General features: G+C 48.9%; 1 protein-coding gene across 1 annotated transcript; it reads left to right on the forward strand.

Annotated features, from left to right (window-relative positions):
- The first annotated feature begins 3,105 nt into the window (after nt 1–3,105).
- Nucleotides 3,106–5,485, forward strand: LOC123133780 (rhamnogalacturonate lyase B). Its single transcript, XM_044553185.1, has 5 exons — nt 3,106–3,236; nt 3,331–3,387; nt 3,484–4,544; nt 4,680–4,950; nt 5,039–5,485. The coding sequence occupies exons 1-5, from the start codon at nt 3,106–3,108 to the stop codon at nt 5,406–5,408; spliced, it is 1,890 nt and encodes a 629-aa protein (XP_044409120.1). The 3' UTR covers nt 5,409–5,485.
- The last annotated feature ends 9,068 nt before the right edge of the window (nt 5,486–14,553 follow it).

A 14,553-nucleotide genomic window follows, 5' to 3' on the forward strand; every position in this document is an offset into this window, starting at 1 on the left:
AACTTATCAAGAGAAAAATCATCTGGTCGCATATTGTACTGACATTGAGAATTACAATGCCTTTTATCGAACTCCTCCAAATTATGGTGAATACGTTCCACTAGTGCACGTGTTGAACAATGATAACTTCCATGGAGATTTCTTGGTAAGATTTTTTACTATTACGCCATCCATGCATCTTTTGCATACTTCTAACTGAACTACATTGCTAACCACGAAGTTATTACTATGTTTTCAACAGAAAATCCCGATGAATTGTGTGCCTCATTTGATGTATCAGAATGGTCGCCCGGATGCTTTAAACATACAGCCAGGTCATCCTACGAATCACACCTGTGCATACCGGGTTTCTAAAAACGGTGAACACATGATAATCAAAGAATGGAAGAAATGTATGGACATTCGTAAGGAGGTTCTTGGAAGCAACATTGCACGAAAGGCAAGAATTGGAGACAGGATAATCTTCATTCTCCATAATGGAGAGTCAGGGGCTATCTTGTTTCATGCTATTTTACCCAAGAAAATATAGTAGGTCCTAAGAGAATGTAGTAGGTTATGAAGTACAATATGTTTATGAGAGTTGACGATGATGAGTAGTTGTGATTATGTCTAATGACCGACTTGTATGTGATGTCTCATTGATGAAAACGATGATCATGAGGAGGTGTTATATGACAATGATGTATTATGATGATAAGTTGTTAATGATATGATGATCATGATGATGATGATGATGATGATGATGATATTTATTATATCATTGGGTGAAAGAACCGTGGATTAGTTTCAAGTGAATGTCCATCCACTTGAAACTAGTCCACGGTTCTTTCTCCCACTGATGTAATAACTCATTATGATGTAAAATCATTCTCTAAATTGTTGCGGTATGAAAACTTGTATAAAGGTGCATGAATACAATATGAAATAAAAAAGAAATATGGAATAATAGTAGTAGCGCGTGCTAGTAGAAGCGCTACTACTTACCAGTAGCACTCATTTTAGAAAGCGCTGCTACTAAGTCAATGTAGCAGTAGCGCGTTCCAGCCAACGCTACTGCTAACCTTCAGCTGTAGCGCCTTACTAGTAGCGCCTTGCCCCGTGCTACTGATAGGCTTCAAACACGCGCTACTGCTAGGGTTTTCCCTAGTAGTGAAAAGCCAACGCTCATGAGACTGTTGGAGCCGGTAAATCTCCTCATTGACCAACAGCTCATGGAGCTCAAAGCAAATATCTATATTTCTGCTATACATCTCTGGCAACAGAGGTCCAAGCTCCTCTAACTCCTCCAGCTCAGCCAGCTCCAACCTAAGCTCTTCTTTGATCTTTTTATTATGCCCAAATTTGTCCGAACCCCAGCCCTTAAAATAGGTCTTAAACTTCTTAAGTTTTATTTTCAGGATATCGATGGGGTCTGAGGAAAAAACCCTCCTGCCCCAAATTTTACTCACCAGCGGTATAAAACGCTCATCCTTGATCCAGGAGAGGTCGAAGCGGAATTCACGTGGTTTGGGAGCCTCGCGCCCTTCCTTCCCCGATGAAAGCAATAAAGGATTGTGGTCTGATATTTCCTGCACCAATTTTTTGACCGAGACTAGGGGAAATAAGCCCTCCCAGCTCTCTGACATCAGAATGCGGTCAAGTTTTTCCAGGGTTGGATGAGCCTGATTATTAGTCCAAGTGTACTTGCCTCCGCTAACATGAATTTCTCTGAGGGCTAGGGTATTGATGATGGAATTAAAGAGGTCTATGGATTTATGGTTCGCCATCTTCTTGTTCTTCTCTCCTGAGTGTCTAAGAATATTGAAGTCCCCGCCCACTATATAAGGAATTTGCATACTATTGCACATGGCAGCCAATTCAAGCAAGAATTCCTCCTTAAATTCCTCATGGGCCGACCCATAGACCACCAACAGACCCCATTTACATTTTCTATTCTTGTCACGAAGGATAACTTGGAGAATGTACTTGCCTTTGTTGCAAGACACAATTTCCAGAGTATCATGGCGAACCCCACACAAGATGCCTCCTGATTTTCCTTCAGATGGAATCCAGTTCCATTTGAATTGGTCACAGGGGTCTATTCTCCTTAAACATTTAGGAGTGAACTCTTTCTTCATGGTTTCTTGAAGACCCAAGAAATCTAGGGAATGGTCACTAATGAAGACCCACCCCTCTGCAGTTCCAGATGAGCCCTCTCATCTGAAACGTTTTTTGTGAAAATGGGACCTAGTAGCCCTACCAGGAGGCTTTGTAGGGCAACCTATCAACACCTCAGAATTCAACTCTTTCTTTTGGCTTCTAATCACAGGTCTAGAAAGCTTGACTGCAGATTTTTGTTTGGGCTTTCTCCTAGGTTTCCCAGATGTCTCTTTTTCATGTACAATCTCATCTTGGTCCAGCCAAGTTAGATTACCAGGGGCCAATCAAGGCCAGCACATGCTAGAGTGAACACACAAGCGCAAGGTTTGTGCAAAGTTAAGACAAGGCGATCAGGCTTCATTAAAGAACAGAGATCCGACGGTGCTGCGAGCGGTTTACGCGTGCTTAAATTCAGTTTGAAACGTTTTCCCAAATTAGTAAAAGGTATGGCAGTCCGGTTCGGTCCCGCGCTAGTTCGGCGCACAGGCCGTAGCACCACATATATGGAGACCATGAGCTACGGTACGAGCAATAAGTTGAATCGACTCTCGGCATCACGGTATCGATCGCGTGCTGCTCATCAGTTTTGCACGTACGCCAACCCGGCGACGGCACGCGAACTTTGACACCTCACGATGGCAACGACGGCGCGCTTGATCCTGCTCGCCGTCGCCGTGTCGTTGATGCTGCATGTCGCCGCCGTGTCGGCGGCGCCACCGTCGGGATCCCGCGGCGGCGTTACGCTGCGCGTGGATAGTAGACAGGTGAGCACATATATTGTCGGTTCCGACTTCCGACAGCTAGCTGTGTTATCTGCATATTTTTTTTCTTTTCAAACTACCTGGATGTTGATTATATTTTTGGGCCATAAAATCACATGCAATCAAGCGTTTTAAGCTGCATGTACGTAGGAGTATCTACATATGACTCCGTACGTATAACTTAGATACTTACGTGTGCAAATGCATGCAGGTGGTGGTGGACAACGGGTTGGTGCAGGTGTCGCTGTCGAGGCCCGGGGGCCACATCACCGGCGTCCGCTACGGCGGGGAAGGGTCGAACCTGCTGCACTCCAGCAGGAGCAGAAACACTGGCGGGTTAGTACATACTTCACGCTTGCTTGCGTGTTAATTAATTTGTTCTTGCAGTTAGTTAAGCAAGATCCGTATATATGATTTGTACTTTTTGCAGGTACTGGGATATGGTGTGGGACATCCCCGGCTCCGATCAACGCGACTTGCTCAACTCGTACGTGATCGCGAATTAACTTGATCGCATTGTCTTGAGAAATATATGAAGTGCAAATACTAAGCTAGAATCGCTATATATTGTGTGCGTACGTAGGCTTGATGGTTCGGAGTTCAGGGTGGTAACGCAGAGCGACGACCAGGTGGAGCTGTCGTTCCGGAGCACGTACAGCCCGGAACGTCGGAACGGCGTCCGGCTCAACGTCGACAAGAGGCTAGTGATGCTCAAGGGCAGCTCCGGGTTCTACAGCTACGCCATCCTGGAGCACGGCGCGGACACGCCGGCCATCGACATCACCCAGGCCCGGCTCGCCTTCAAGCTCAACACGGACAGGTTCAACTACATGGCCGTCTCGGACGACGTACAGCGCTACATGCCGCGGGCGGCTGACCGGGACGCGCCCCGCAGCTCCCCGCTGGCGTACAAGGAGGCGGTGCTGCTGGTCGACCCGTCGGAGCCACAGTTCAAGGGGGAGGTGGACGACAAGTACCAGTACACGCTGGACACCAAGGACAACAGGGTGCACGGGTGGGTCAGCACTAGCAGCGGCCAGCCGAGCCACGTCGGCTTCTGGGTCGTCACCCCCAGCAGCGAGTTCAAGAGCGGCGGGCCGCTCAAGCGAGACCTCACCTCGCATGTCGGCCCGACGTGCATCAGCATGTTCCATGGGAGGCACTATATCGGGGACGACATTGTGGCGCGCATCGGGGACGGCGAGCAGTGGAAGAAGGTCATGGGCCCCGTTTTCGTCTACCTCAACTCTAACTCGGAGAAGGGAGACCCGCGGGTGCTCTGGGAGGACGCTAAGGCGACGGCCCAGGCCGAGGCGGCCAAGTGGCCCTACAGCTTCCCGGAGTCGCCTGACTTCCACAAGGCCGGCGAGAGAGGCTCTGTCACCGGCCGATTGCTCGTAAGGGACAGGTACGTGAGCAGGGACAACATGCCCGCTCGGGCAGCTTACGTTGGCCTGGCCGCGCCAGGTCAGCCTGGCTCGTGGGCGACGGAGAGCAAGGGCTACCAGTTCTGGACGACGGCGTCGAATACTTCCGGCGAGTTCACCATTGACAACGTCCGGGCAGGGGAGTACAACCTCTACGCGTGGGTTCCTGGAGTTCTCGGCGATTACATGAACACCACCCGCGTCACCGTAACACCCGGTTAGTACCGCTACCACCCGCTGTTCTAGTCCAAATTTGGTTTGGCATTTGTTCCAGAGCTAGTCTGCATGACCAGCAACTCTGGGTACTGTTTTGCTGACGGTCTGGTTTGTTCGATTTTCAACCTTGAAACAGGCGGCGCAATCAACCTCGGCGATCTTGTGTACGAGGCCCCGAGATCGGGGCCGACGCTGTGGGAGATCGGCGTTCCGGACCGGAGCGCCAAGGAGATGTTCGTCCCCGACCCCGACCCGAAGTACCTCAACAAGCTCTTCCAGAACAATGACAGGTACAGGCAGTACGGGCTGTGGGAGAGGTACGCCCAACTGTACCCGACGGACGATCTCGTCTACACCGTCGGCGAAAGCCACCACTCCAAGGACTGGTACTTCGCACATGTCACAAGGTAAGACACACCCATGGGCCATGGGTGCATTTCCACTTCAGTCCAAGCCAACGGCACAAGTACTGACCGACGTTGATCTGTCGTGCAGAAAGGCCGGCGACGACATCGTGCCGACGACGCGGCAGATCCGGTTCCGCATGGGCCGCGTCGTGCCCGGCGGCACCTACACCTTGCGCGTCGCCCTCGCGGCCGCTCACGCGGCGAGGCTGCAGGTCCAGGTGAACGGGGGGACGAGGCGTGGGGGCGGCGTCTTCGGGACGCCGGCGTTCGGAGACGGCAACGCGATTGCGAGGCACGGCGACCACGGCACGCAGTGGAGCTTCGAGTTTCCGATCAGCGGGAGACTGCTCCGGCAAGGGGACAACACCATCCACATCACGCAGACGAGGGCGAACAGCATATTCTTAGGGGTCATGTACGACTACATACGGTTTGAAGGACCGCCCGGCTCTTCCTAGAACAGAGTGTTTTTTTTTTGAATGATCTAGAACAGAGTTGCTTGTTGCTTGTTGAGATGTTCTGGAAGAATAATTTGAGCATGAATATTTGTATATAAATAATTTCCTTTTTCATCAAATTGTTAATGGTTGCCATTGTGCGACTGTCCCATTATCCCACAATCGACCAGCCTATCTTGCACACAGCTAAGGTCAACTCCAGTCAGTGGCGGAGCTAGACAAAAATGCTTGGGGGGGCCGAAAGACAAAAAAATCCAGGATGAGCAACTGCTGCTGAGAGCAAATTTATAATAAGTGTAGCTGGGTCTTAGTTGACTGAGACTTAACCAAGCCTCGGTCGAATGCTATAGTATATAAAAAAACTGAAGAAAAGAATGTACAGTTCTCTATGCAAGACCTAAGGGATATAGTATCGACTGAGACATAACGAAGTTTTAGTCGACGCAGACTTAGTAAAACTGATTTATAATGTGTATAGTCCAATACAATCAACCGTTGACCAACTGTCACTTAGAGAAAAAATTGTAGTGCCATCACCAAAAACTTCCCAATTAGTTAGATCAAACCACACAAGAAAAAACCTCAGTTTGACTCATTGTACATCAGATTTAGGCTGTGCGTCACGGCGGGGGCAGCTGGTTGAGATGAACCACACCACATTGTTATATTGAACGAGTCATCCGCTGCCTAACTACCTCAGCTAGTCATGTGCTGCCGCTGCTCTATCCATGCACGAACGTGCCCTACATTTAGGATTTGTATGCAATCTATCTATTGAATGCCTGCACACTAGATATAATTTACACACATGAGCTGAGAAGCAGGTGCCTGAAGATGGGTTAGTTCGTTGCTGCACTATGCGTGAAGATGGATTAAGCCGAGCTGCAGCCAGCAGGGCCACTGCTACCTAGTAATGAAATAAAATCGTTTGGGCTGGGGGGGCCACGGCCCCCTCAGGTCTTAACATAGCTCCGCCGTTGACTCCAGTGCCGCGCATCAAAACGCCCGCAAATATCTGGACCACATTATCCGGACACGCTAGGTCATCAAAAACCATGCACACAAACAGGAAACACAGCCGGAGAGGTTCGCAGGCATCTGGACGTCCGTCAACTAGGGTTTAATTTTCTGTCACTCTAACGATCCATCATTTACTTATATTACTTTTCAATGCCTTTCCCTAGGTCCGAATCATGATGAAGTATCATGTAGTCGACGTTCACATAACACCACTAGAAGAAAGACAACATACATCCCATCAAAATATCAAACGAATACCAAATTCACATGATTACTTATAACAAGACTTCTCTCATGTCCTCAGGAACAAATGTAACTACTCAGAAAGCATATTCATGTTCAAGATCAGAGGGGTATTTAATATCATTAAGGATCTGAACATATGATCTTCCACCAAATAAACTAACTAGCATCAACTACATGATGTAATCAACACTACTAGCAACTCACAGTGTTGAAAAAGGGAAGCACAAGACTCACTGGATTGCATGGGACAAACTGTTACTCCCAAAGAATCAAGGTGGACTAGGCTTCCGGGATATGCGCCTTTTCAACCAAGCTTTGCTAGCTAGGCAAGCATGGAGATTACTGGACAGACCGGACAACCTATGTTCAAGACTGATGAAAGCAAAATACTATCGCCATGGAAGCTTAACTGACACATTGTTTAGTAGTGCTGCATCCTGGGGATGGAGAGCGATTGAATATGGCCTCGGACCCCTGAAGAAAGGAATAATATGGAGAATAGGAGATGGGGAGAGTATACGTGTTTGGCGGGATCCATGGCTTCCTAGAGATTCTTCAAGAAGGCCATTGTCTGAGAAAGGGGTGTGTAGATACACAAGAGTGGCTGATTTCTTGCTCCCGAATGGGACATGGAACATAGAAAGGGTTCATCAATTCTTTATACCGGCAGATGTGGATGTCATTCTTGGGATACGACCTTCTAGGAGGCGAGATGACTTTGTGGTGTGGCATTCAACAAAGGATGATATGTTCTCGGTACGGAGTGTGTATCACCTTGTGGTCGAAGATAAGCTGCGTTCACAAGGTGGACCATCGAGAAGCTCAAGACAAAGGGGAGATGACCTATCCTGAAGCTTTTCTGGAACATTCAGGCGCCACAAAAAATGAATATTTGTGCTTGGAAATTGATCAAGGAAGGACTCCCCACGAGACAGTTGAAGAAGGACCGTCAACTGGATGAAAATGACATTTGTATCAGATGTGGCAGTGAGGTGGAAGACTTGTTTCATGCTGTAGTAACATGCCCGGGGACACATGCAGTGTGGGAGGGCTATGATGGAGGAGTGGGAGCTACCTGACCGGGAAGAACTCATTAATTCTGGGCCAGAGTGGTTGCTTGATCTCCTAGCCCGAACAGATGAAAGGGTAAGGAAGAACGTGATCATGCTAATATGGAGGAACCGGCAGTTGAGGAATGATCAACTCCATGAAAAAACAGTACCACCAGTGCATGTAACGAGGAGTTACATGGCCAGCTATATGAGCTCGCTGCTGCAGATTCAATGCAAAGACGGTCGTGACCCGATTAAAGGAAAAGGAATTGCTCATGGTGGATACGATCAGTCAGTACACAAGAAGGAAGGCCTGCGCCGCGCTCCGCTCCCTTCCCTTCGAGGGCGCCTGTATCTCCTTCGTCCGCGAAGAGGAGGCCGACCGGGTGGTGCCTAGGGCCACCACCCACGCCTTCATCTCTGCCACTTGGTCCCCCCTCCCCTGAGCATTTCAACCCCGCCGGCATCGCGCGTGCCTTCTCCGGCTTCGGCGACCTCGTCGAGATCGATCACAGGGTGCTCAAGGGCGACGGTCTCTCGGCTGTCCGCGTCGTCCTTCTCATCGAGCATGCCAGGGCGGTCCCCTATGACCTCTGGCCGCGGGGAGGGGTTTGGGGATCCCGCGTCGTCACCGTGCGCACGCTTGCGGTTTGGCCTCAGGCTGACTCTTACTCCAAGGACGGGACCTACATCCCCTTCTTTGGGCCGCCACCTCCGCCGCCTTTCGCCCACAACGGCCCTCCCCCCCCCCCTCCATGGGTTTCCCTTGGGGTGGCCAGCGCCAGCTCCTCCCCGTCAGCAGCCTCCCCCCACGACGCCATGGAAGTGAGGGAGGGGGGCACCTGCTCGCCTCCCTGCTATGGTTTCTCGGGGCCCCTTCCCCTCCCCGCCACCATCGGAACGGGCTCCTCCGCTGGCTTCGCCGGCGGCCTTGCCTGCCTCGAGCCCAGATGGGCGCCGCCTTGCTCGCCCCGCAGCTCGGTCGTCGTCACCGAGTTGGACGACGAGCTGGTCAACGTGCTGGATGACAGTGTTATCGGGCCGGGTATCGGGTCCGAGGCCCCGCCCGCTATGCATGCGGCATGCAACGTGCAGCCAGCCGTCCCCTCGCCATCCCTCCCACCGCTACCTGTGCGCTACAGCCACCGGCTCGCCCTCAAAGAAAAACCTCTGGGAATGAACCCTGTGTCTGATCTCTGGTCTGCAGCGGGCATCCCCTCTGCCTCGATGCCTTCGGGTGGTGATGATTAGTGCCCCTCACCGCGCTTTGCCTTGCTGTTCGCCTGGGCTACCCCTGATTAGGCGATGTATCCTGTTTTTCTGCTCTTTTTCTCTCTTCTCCATGTATCCTTGCATGTACCATGTTCCTGAAGGAAATATGCCCTAGAGGCACTAATAAAGTTATTATTTATTTCCTCATATCATGATAAATGTTTATTATTCATGCTACAATTGTATTAACCGGAAACATGATACATGTGTGAATACATAGACAAACTTAATGTCACTAGTATGTCTCTACTTGACTAGCTCATTAATCCAAGATGGTTACGTTTCCTAACCATAGACATGTGTTGTCATTTGATTAACGAGATCACATCATTAGGAGAATGATGTGATTGACTTGAACCATTCTGTTAGCTTAGCACTGGATCGTTTTAGTATGTTGCTATTGCTTTCTTCATGACTTATACAAGTTCCTGCAACTATGAGATTATGGAACTCCCGTTTACCGGAGGAACACTTTGTGTGCTACCAAACGTCACAACGTAACTGGGTGATTATAAAGGAGCTCTACAGGTGTCTCCAAAGGTACATGTAGAGTTGGCGTATTTCGAGATTAGGTTCTGTCACTCCAATTGTCGGAAAGGTATCTCTGGGCCCTCTCGGTAATGCACATCACTATAAAGCCTTGCGAGCAATGTAGCTAATGAGTTAGTTACGGAATGATGCATTACGTTATGACTAAAGAGACTTGCCGGTAACGAGATTGAACTAGGTATTGAGATACCGACGATCGAATCTCGGGCAAGTAACATACCGATGACAAAGGGAACAATGTATGTTGTTATGCGGTTTGACCGATAAAGATCTTCATAGAATATGTAGGAGCCAATATGAGCATCCAGGTTCCGCTATTGGTTATTGACCAGAAACAGTTCTAGGTCATGTCTACATAGTTCTCGAACCCGTAGGGTCCGCACGCTTAAGGTTTCGTTGACAGTTTTATTAAGAGTTTATGAGTTTTGATGTACTGAAGGTTGTTCAGAGTCCCGGATGTGATCACGGACATGACGAGGAGTCTCGAAATGGTCGAGACATAAAGATCGATATATTGGATGACTATATTTGGACACCGGAAAGGTTCCGGATGAGATTAGGACAATACCGAATCCCCTGGAGGTTATCGGAACCCCCCGGGAGGTATATGGGCCTTATTGGGCCTTAGTGGAAAGGAGGGAGAAAAAGCAAAGGAGGGCGCCCCCCCCAAGCCCAATCCGAATTGGGAAGGGGGCTGGCCCCCCTTTCCTTCTTCCCTCCCCCCTCTTCCTTCCTTCTCCTACTCCTAATAGGAAAGGGGGAGTCCTACTCCTGGTTGGGGTTGGACTCCCCCCCCTAGGGCGCGCCACCCTCTTGGCTGGCCCCCTCCTCCACTCCTTTATATACGGGGGAGGGGGCACCCCATAGACACAACAATTGATCTCTTAATCTCTTAGCCGTGTGCGGTGCCCCCCTCCATCATAGTCCTCGATAATATTGTAGCGGTGCTTAGGCGAAGCCCTGCGACAGTAGAACATCAAGATCGTCACCACGCCGTTGTGCTGACGGAACTCTTCTTCGACATTCTGCTGGATCGGAGTCCGGGGATCATCATCGAGCTGAACGTGTGCTAGAACTCGGAGGTGTCGTAGTTTCGGTGCTTGATCGGTTGGGCCGTAAAGACATATGACTACATCAACCGCGTTGTTGTAACGCTTCCACTTTCGGTCTATGAGGGTACGTGGACAACACTCTCCCCTCTCGTTGCTATGCATCACCATGATCTTGCGTGTGCGTAGGAAATTTTTTGAAATTACTACGTTCCCCAATAGTGGCATCCGAGCCTGGTTTTATGCGTAGATGTTATATGCACGAGTAGAACACAAGTGAGTTGTGGGCGATACAAGTCATACTGCTTACCAGCATGTCATACTTTGGTTCAGCGGTATTGTTGGATGAAGCGGCCCGGACCAACATTACGTGTACGCTTACGCGAGACTGGTTTTACCGCCGTGCTTTGCACACAGGTGACTAGCGGGTGTCTATTTCTCCAACTTTAGTTGAACTGAGTGTGGCTACGCCCAGTCCTTGCGAAGGTTAAAACGGCACCAACTTGACGAACTATTGTTGTGGTTTTGATGCGTAGGTAAGAACAGTTCTTGCTCAGCCCGTAGCAGCCACGTAAAATTTCCAACAACAAAGTAGAGGACGTCTAACTTGTTTTTGCAGGGCATGTTGTGATGTGATATGGTCAAGACGTGATGCTATATTTTATTGTATGAGATGATCATGTTTTGTAACCGAAGTTATCGGCAACTGGCAGGAGCCATATGGTTGTCGCTTTATTGTATGAAATGCAAACGCCCTGTAATTGCTTTACTTTATCACTAAGCGGTAGCGATAGTCATAGAATCAATAGATGGCGTAAAAGACAATGATGCTACGATGGAGATCAAGGTGTCGCGCCGGTGACGATGGTGATCACGACGGTGCTTCGTGTTGGGGAACGTAGCAGAAATTCAAAAAATTTCCTACGAAACACCAAGATCTATCTATGGAGAGACCAGCAACGAGTAGGAGGGAGAGTGCATCTACATACCCTTGTAGATCGCTAAGCGGAAGCGTTCAAGTGAACGGGGTTGATGGAGTCGTACTCGTCGTGATTCAGATCACCGATGATCCTAGTGCCGAACGGACGGCACCTCCGCGTTCAACACACGTACAGCCCGGTGACGTCTCCCGCGCCTTGATCCAGCAAGGAGAGAGGGAGAGGTTGAGGAAGACTCCATCCAGCAGCAGCACAACGGCGTGGTGGTGATGGAGGAGCGTGGCAACCCCGCAGGGCTTCGCCAAGCACCTACGGGAGAGGAGATGTGTCACGGGAGGGAGAGGGAGGCCACCAAAGGCCTTAGGTCTGATTGCTCCTCCTTTTCCCCACTATATATAGGGCCAAGGGAGAGGGGAAGGGCGCAGCCTTGCCCCCTCCTCCAAGGAAGGGGTGCGGCTAAGGATGGGGAGGAGTCCACCCTCCCCAAGGCACCTCGGAGGTGCCTTCCCCCTTTAGGACTCTTCCCTCTCCAAGTTTCCTTGCGCATGGGCCTCTTGGGGCTGGTGCCCTTGGCCCATGAAGGCCAAGGCGCACCCCCTACAGCCCATGTGGCCCCCCGGGGCAGGTGGCCCCACCCGGTGGGCCCCCGGGACCCTTCCGGTGGTCCCGGTACAATACCGATGACCCCGAAACTTGTCCCGATGGCCGAAACAGGACTTCCTATATATAAATCTTTACCTCCGGACCATTCCGGAACTCCTCGTGACGTCCGGGATCTCATCCGGGACTCCGAACAACATTCGGTAACCACATACAAGCTTCCTTTATAACCCTAGCGTCATCGAACCTTAAGTGTGTAGACCCTACGGGTTCGGGAGACATGCAGACATGACCGAGATGTTCTCCGGTCAATAACCAACAGCGGGATCTGGATACCCATGATGGCTCCCACATGTTCCACGATGATCTCATCGGATGAAACACGATGTCAAGGACTTAATCAATCCCGTATTCAATTCCCTTTGTCTAGCGGTATTTTACTTGCCCGAGATTCGATCGTCGGTATCAAATACCTTGTTCAATCTCGTTATCGGCAAGTCACTTTACTCGTTCCGTAACACATCATCCCGTGATCAAATCCTTGGTCACATTGCGCATATGATGATGTCCTACCGAGTGGGCCCAGAGATACCTCTCCGTTTACACGGAGTGACAAATCCCAGTCTCGATCCGCATAAAACAATAGATACTTTCGGAGATACCTGTAGTGCACCTTTATAGCCACCCAGTTACGTTGTGACGTTTGATACACCCAAAGCACTCCTACGGTATCCAGGAGTTACACGATCTCATGGTCAAAGGAAGAGATACTTGACATTGGCAAAGCTCTAGCAAATGAACTACACGATCTTTTGTGCTAGTCTTAAGATTGGGTCTTGTCCATCACATCATTCTCCTAATGATGTGATCCCGTTATCAACGACATCCAATGTCCATAGCCAGGAAACCATGACTATCTGTTGATCACAACGAGCTAGTCAACTAGAGGCTCACTAGGGACATATTGTGGTCTATATATTCACACGTGTATTACGATTTCCGGATAATACAGTTATAGCATGAATAAAAGACAATTATCATGAACAAGGAAATATAATAATAATACTTTTATTATTGCCTCTAGGGCATATTTCCAACAGTCTCCCACTTGCACTAGAGTCAATAATCTAGTTCACATCGCCATGTGATTAACACTCACAGGTCACATCGCCATGTGACTAATACCCAAGAGTTTACTAGAGTCAGTAGTCTAGTTCACATCACTATGTGATTAACACTCAATGAGTTTTATGTTTGATCATGTTTCTTGTGAGAGAGGTTTTAGTCAACGGGTCTGAACCTTTCAGATCCGTGTGTGCTTTACAAATCTCTATGTCATCTCCTAGATGCAGCTACCACGTTCTATTTGGAGCTATTCTAAATTATTGCTCCATTATATGTATCCGGTCTCTCTACTCAGAGCTATCCGGATAGGTGTCAAGCTTGCATCGTCATAACCTTTACGACGAACTCTTTTACCACCTCCATAATCGAGAAAATTCCTTAGTCCACTAGTTACTAAGGATAACTTTGACCGCTGTCCTGTGAGCCATTCTTGGATCACTCTTGTACCCCTTGACTGACTCATGGCAAGGCACACTTCATGTGCGGTACACAACATAGCATACTGAAGAGCCTATGTCTTAAGCATAGGAGACGACCTTCGTCCTTTCTCTCTATTCCGCCGTGGTCGAGCTTTAAGTCTTAACTTCGTACCTTACAACTCAGGCAAGAACTTCTTCTTTGACTGATCCATCTTGAATACCTTCAAGATCATGTCAAGGTATGTGCTCATTTGAAAGTACCATTAAGCATTTTGATCTATCCTTATAGATCTTGATGCTCAATGTTCAAGTAGCTTAATCCAGGCTTAAAAAAACACTTTCAAAATAACCCTATATGCTTTCCAGAAATTCTACGTTATCTCTGATCATCAATATGTCAACAACATACACTCATCAGAAATTCTATAGTGCTCCCACTCACTTCTTTGGAAATACAAGTTTCTCATAAACTTTGTATAAATCCAAAATCTTTGATCACCTCATCAAAGCATACATTCCAACTCCGAGATGCTCACTCCAGTCCTTAGAAGGATCGCTGGAGCTAGCATACCTTTTAGCATCCTTAGGATCGACAAAACTTTTCTGATTGTATTGCATACAACCTTTCCTTACGAAAACTGATAAGGAAACTCGTTTTGACATCCGTCTGCCAGATTTCATAAATGCAGCTAATGCTAACATGATTCCGACGGACTTAAGCATCGCTACGGATGAGAAAATCTCATCGTAGTCAACTCCTTGAGCTTGTGAAGAAACTTTTCGCCACAAGTCGAGCTTCATATACAACGGTAGCATTTTAAGATGATCTCTCACTAATTATCAAGAAGTGTTCTCCCTGAGTATGCACCATTGCG

The sequence above is a fragment of the Triticum aestivum genome, chromosome 6B (genome assembly GCF_018294505.1).
Source record: "Triticum aestivum cultivar Chinese Spring chromosome 6B, IWGSC CS RefSeq v2.1, whole genome shotgun sequence".
NCBI classification, from domain to species: Eukaryota; Viridiplantae; Streptophyta; class Magnoliopsida; order Poales; family Poaceae; genus Triticum; species Triticum aestivum.